The sequence below is a fragment of the Sceloporus occidentalis genome, unplaced genomic scaffold (genome assembly GCF_023333645.1).
Source record: "Sceloporus occidentalis isolate IW3139 unplaced genomic scaffold, rSceOcc1.0.p SCAF_8, whole genome shotgun sequence".
Taxonomy (NCBI): Eukaryota; Metazoa; Chordata; class Lepidosauria; order Squamata; family Phrynosomatidae; genus Sceloporus; species Sceloporus occidentalis.
This window is the reverse complement of record NW_028316988.1, coordinates 54,828,865-54,834,864: the sequence shown is the minus strand read 5'-3', so window position 1 is coordinate 54,834,864 and position 6,000 is coordinate 54,828,865. Positions and strand designations below refer to the sequence as shown.

The 6,000-nt window shown below is 41.0% G+C and overlaps 1 protein-coding gene across 6 annotated transcripts in view; it reads right to left on the bottom strand.

The window, feature by feature from the left end:
* Positions 1 to 225: 225 nt before the first annotated feature.
* Positions 226 to 6,000, bottom strand: part of LOC149308954 (uncharacterized) — a 48,678-nt gene continuing 42,903 nt past the window's right edge. For 5 of the 6 annotated variants that reach the window (XM_089536780.1, XM_089536775.1, XM_089536778.1 and 2 more), the window contains 3 exons: positions 5,401 to 5,585; positions 3,237 to 3,342; positions 226 to 2,289 (listed from right to left, as the gene is read on the bottom strand). In XM_089536780.1, the coding sequence (XP_089392906.1) occupies positions 2,123 to 2,289; positions 3,237 to 3,342; positions 5,401 to 5,585 (458 nt within the window). In that variant the 3' untranslated portion in view covers positions 226 to 2,122. The remainder of the gene's footprint in view (positions 2,290 to 3,236; positions 3,343 to 5,400; positions 5,586 to 6,000) is intronic. The other variant, XM_089536776.1, reaches the window with a different exon arrangement.

Here is a 6,000-nt window from a genome sequence, read left to right as displayed (position 1 = left end):
TGGTCATTGAGGGACAAAGACAAGAGCAAAGATGTTGCCCAACACAGCTATGTCTCTGAATTCTAGACCAAGATAATAACTTTTTAAACACGCAGTATATATATGTCATTTGTTTGCTGGTTTAAGAGTAAACCTGTTAGGGTAAATGGTCACTATTAAAGTTTTTTGCGTATGCAGAGTGGTACTTAGGTACTCCCATCACCAATGTAACACATCAAAAGTCTATTATAACAATAGCATTTAATAATGAACAAAAAAAGAGGAACAAAATACAAAAAAGGGAGAAGTCCAGAAATGCAAGGACTACAAAACCATATGTACATACATTTAAAAGGTATCTTGGGAACACAATAAAAGCAAACAAACAAATAGAAACAAATAAACAAGAATACCCTTGTCCTTGGTGTTTGGTAGACAGTGTTAAGAGACCAAGCCAAACCAAGTGATATTAGGGAAGGATCATTAGTGAGGTTGTGGTTAATCTCATGTTAGAATGTCACTGCTGGCTTTTGGGGACTGGACTGGTGGCAAAACATCATTAGGAAACGGGAACATTCTTCATTTTCCTTGGAAGGAAACAGCAACGCCTCCAAATCCAATGCCAAGGGCAAGATGCCCTAGAAAATGTGAGGGCTTCAAAAGATGCCCAGAACTGGGGTGTTCACCCATCACCTCTGTTATTTAATGCTACCTATGCAGCTCTGGAACTTGGGAAATGTTATTTTGGACTATGAATTCCAGAATCCCACTGAAACACTCTCAGACTCTGCACAAGTACACAGCTGCAACAAACTCTGCCTCGACTCCACAAAAACTGTTCAGCCAGGCTACCTGGGTTAGAACAGGGTTAACAGTGGCCTTTCCAATGTGTTTGGACAGCAATCCCCAGGAACCCTCACCATTGGCTACGATGGCTAGGGGAATATCTCAAGGATCATAGTTGCCCACCCCTATAGATTAGACCATTCAGACCTCAGGGCATTCAATTCTCAACAATGGCATGATGATTCAAGGCAGAGGGATGCAAGCTGGTGCTTGCGGATGGGGAGCATTGCAGAGTGACCATCCTGATTGTACAGATTTGAAAGCAGTGCCACTAAATCAACCAATGCTTTGCATAAATGACCAAAGTATGCCCTCATGGGAGGACTGGTCATGATGAGATACCATATACAAAGTCCAGTTCTGAATCATATTTTGCCAACTATTTGGGAAGGCAGTTCTAAGGCCAGAAAACCAGGCAAAACACTGGGAGTTACTAGAATTCATCATGAGCAAATGTCCATACCAACAAACCCCAGGCTCTAGATCAGGAATAGGATGTTGGGCCTTCAAAAGCTTTTGGATTTCAACTCCATTAAGCTCCAACCAAAGATAAGGGATTGTGGGAACTGCAGTCCAATGGAATAGAGAGTTCAAAAAATTCCCTCCCTAGCACTAGATGGAGGAGCATATTTGAAACATCTACATCAATTTGCACTGTGAATCCCCTTGTACTAACATGTCTTGTTCAATAGAAAGTGAAGGAGCAGTAGATATAAAAATGTTGTGGTCAGCATCTGACATGTGAATAAGAGGCACCAGTGCTGGCACTGATGTTGTGCTTGTGGTGAAGAAATGAACTTTGGAGACCCAACAAAAGCAACAGCTTGACATCCATTCTTATCTTCAGCCAATCAATCCAGATTTCATAGGAAAGTAGGCAACTCCAAAATTCTGGTGCAAGCTATTTGCTGGACGATTACTGTTCAGAGTGCCTTGAAAATATTGTCTTTGGAAGGAGAAAGAGTGATAAACCTTTTAGATCCTTCTTGGTGAGTCTCTGACCTTGTGTGACATACAGCTGACCATTCCTGGAGCATTAATTTCGTCACAGTGAAAACATTCAGTGTATCAATTCCAGGGGTTACCCTCAGACTAAACATGTGGCAGAAATTCTTTTTAGGATGGATACATGTTAAAAGATGGCTCCTTTGTTCCCTTTCACTTCCTCCTTCCGCTGCTGTCAGCAAACTATCCCATTCATCCCATTAAACCTCAAAAAAACAACGTTCCCAATGAAGCCATTAGTATACATTAGTAATACAACTATTGGCAGTGTGGACAAGGGTCTCCTGGATGGCTACTGAACAATTTGAGGCATCTCACTCCAAGCTTTGGCCTTTTTCTTGGCCAGAGAAAGCCAGGGTGGTTCAGCAGGACTACATGATGAGAGAGGCAGGCTTGGCAGTGTCCTCACTTCTTTTTCCACCTGATGGACTTCCTGAGAGGCTGCTCTGATAGGCCTTACTAAAAAAAGAGAAAAAGAGAGTGGGGAAAAGTAATGTGCTAATCAGAAAAACAGAGATACGCAAATCTCAGAGGATCAAAGCCCCTTTTCATCCTGATGATTTTAAAGCAAGGAGTCATAGAATTATACAATTGCAAGAGACCCGAAGAGCCATAAAGTCTAACCCCCTGACATGTAGGAATACATAGTCAATGCACTTCCAAACAGATGGCCATCCAGCTTCTGTTTAAAAACTTTGAAAGCAGATGCCACAACACTCAGAAGTGTGTTCCAGTGTTGAACAACTCTTACTGGATATGGAACGTCTTTCATCCTGAAGACAACATTCAATTTCAAAGTTTTCAGGGACCTGATTTCAGTGGTAGGTTATGTCAAAGTAAGAAGGATAAAACCACCAGCATAGTTTATCTTGAAGTGCTTACTGCCAGTAACCTAGCCTCAGAAGAGGTACTGTAACAATTTGCAATCAGGAAAACCCCCACAAAATGTGGGAAACCAAAAACAATGGTGTCAAGGAGAAGGAAGAAGCCTGGAGAACCAGGATCAGCCCCCTGAATTTGGCCTCAGAGCCTGAGGTTACCCCACCCTACTTAAAAGTAACACTAGTCCAAATACAAATATAACAGGAGTTTGAAAAGAACAACAAAAACTGTAAGAGAATAAGACATGCAGCCAAAGCTGCATACATTCCATGCATCTCAGAGTCTAAGGATTGTTTCTTTATAGTAGGATATACAGAAAGTATAACATCTAATCAAAGTTTTATTTGCATCAAGCAAAAGGACATTATCACGACTTAGGGGAGTGTGATGGAGTACGCAGTCTTATCATTTCACTGAACGTGTGCATTTTGAAACAATGGGAACCCTGTGCATATTGAAACGCAGCTGTGGATTTCAGCTGAGTTCTCTTCAAGAACTATCCCACCACTTCTCAGAATTAATACCTTTTGTAGTTGATATTGTCATCTTTGGTTGTATTTTACTCTCAAGTGCACACAGATGGTAAGGGCTGCCGCTTTTCAGTAAGTTCTGACCAGTAAGATTCAGCTGCTATGAAATAAAAGAAAAAACATACACTCATTTATGACAGAATTGAAACACCTAAGTATGATCCATTTCCCCCCTTCAAAACAGGACAGGCAGGATCTGTCTAAACAAACAATGGTCTGAGACCCAGTAGGGAACTTCCAACTATTGTGCTTAATCTGAATCACTAGGCTTCCAAGGAATGCACTAGTCCTCCCCTAAACTCTGCCCTTAAACTCCTCAAAACCCTATCCCTTGGAGATTTTACCCTTCCCAACTCTCTCTTCCATTTGGGAACATCAACCGATGAAAAGAATCTGCAAACTCTCACCAATACCACCGCCCTCTTCTCACCTTGGAGAAGCTTTGATAACTTAATCCCTATCCATAGGGAAATCTAGTTTAATGACATCTGTTGTGATTTGATTCTAGTTTAAGAACCAATTTGCTTAGCTGACATTAAACTAGAGTTTTCCATTCCAGGCACAACTAGTAACTCTGGTTTAAATGCACCACATCTGTTAAACTGACATTCAGCAATCGCACTTGCTGAACCAGGGGTAGGCAACCTGCGGCCCGCGGGCCGGATGCAGCCCAGCGAGGCCTTGGGACTGGCCCCAGCCTGGTCCTGCTGCCGATTGCCACCGGGGCCTTTGGCGTCTCGCGCGAGGGGCATGGTGGGGCAATTGTCTATAGAAGCCTCAGAAACACGCATTTATCTTAACATTTTTTAAAAAATCAGCAAATTTTTTCGCGTGTCCTCCATTTTTTATTTAGAAAGTGCCCTCCATTTTGAAAATTTTGTCCTACATTTGTCCCGGTTTATTTATTTATTTAATTTTTTAAAAAATTATTTAATTATTTATTTTTGGGCTTCGGCCCCCCAGTTGTCTGAGGGACAGCAACCCGGCCCCCGGCTCAAAAGGGTTGCCTACCCCTGTGCTAAACTGACAATAGACCAGAGTTTTCTATCCCAGATGTAGCAAGTAACCACTTGTTTTAAACACACCAGAACTTGGGTGGTTCTACCAATATTTGCTATTCCATCCATATCAGGAAAATACTGGTTAATTCAAGCTATGCAGCTAAATTCAACTGCTAGTCCTAACTAAAGCAGCCATGTTACATCAATTGCCAAGTGTACACATCCCATTTATTTAATAGTTCTGTTCCGGTTGGGATTAAAATTTGCATCTGTCACCCTCGTTCACTTCTATCAAATCACAGCTTGGTGTTCCACATGAAATGACATACTGCACTCATAGTAACTGGTCTTTTTCTTCAAGGTAGGAGTAAGATGATGCTTTTGGTAAAATAGCTCTTGGCCAGAGAAGTGCACTGGTAAATTCCACAGAACTCTCAGTGGAGGACAGCCTAAGATTGCACATAAAAGGACTCTGTGATGTCCATCCAAATTCAGCATATTTCAACAGCCTGACTACAGTATGGTTAGTAACAAACCATGTAGGACCAATGGATCCAGAATTTTGCACTAACCATCCTCCATACAAGCCCAGAGATCACATCTACAAAGAAAATGTGGTTTACCACTTTCCTTGACATCCTCACAAGACAAAGGGCTAGTTTACATGTAATGTGATTTGCTGCGGATTTTCACACATTCACATTGTTTAATAGTTTTAAATTTTCTGCTCATATTCACATCTATTTGCACCTATTCTCCCTCCCTCTGCCAAAAATGCACAGACATCCAAATCAGTCCAAAGCAGAGAGACGGCTACATGTTTGATAATCTGTACTTATCCTTGCAGACACTTCTTTTCTCTGGAGTTTTTCCCACACACATCCCTAAGCAGTTTTCCCACCACACACACACCACTGCAAAAGACCTGCAACTCACATTTGGCCAGATCATATTCCAATTGACTGGAAAGAGGAGTATTTTCAGTTAGCAAGTGATGGGGAAAATCACAAGGAACGACTGCTTTTTCAAAATAAACAATGGCAGCCTAAATGTATACATGGTATAGTTTCCTATAAGGTGGATATCCCTGTTCCTACTGCATTCTACAGTTAAGGCAAAATTCCCGGGATATTACTGCAGTATTACGGTGGCTCTACCTTTTCCGGCTGTGAAATACAAGCATGCTTTTTCTCCTCTTGTTCTGCTTTGGTTATGAGGTTCTCATCTGGTTTTTGTCCTTTGGCAAGAGGATGGCCCTGGAAACCTCTCCTCTTTAGCTTTGCCATTGAAATCCATGCTGGTTCTGATGATGGAGTTTCCAAAGGTTCTGCTGGGCTTTGGTCTAGAAGAAAGAGAGGGAAGAGAGGCCAGTCCAGGTTTTCATATTTATCTTGCTCTCAGAGATATCTTATGTATGCCCTGCTCTAATCTATGACCCCATGGATCAGAACTAGAGCATAGATATGTTATTTTAAAGAGGTAAGGCATTAGTAGTTTTTAAAGTTATCTATTTCTATTAGTCATTTCTTCTAAAAATGATTTAACAAAAAGACGTATTAAATTACCCAAAAATTCCAACAAAATTACCTGCTCCAGGAATATTTTGAAGAGTAACGTATACAGTCAGCCCTCTGTATCCATGGATTCTTTATCCACGGATCCAACCAGTCACAGCTTTAAAATATTTTTAAAATATATAAATTCTAAAACGTAAGCCTTGATTTTTGCCATTTTATATAAGGATCACATTTTACTTT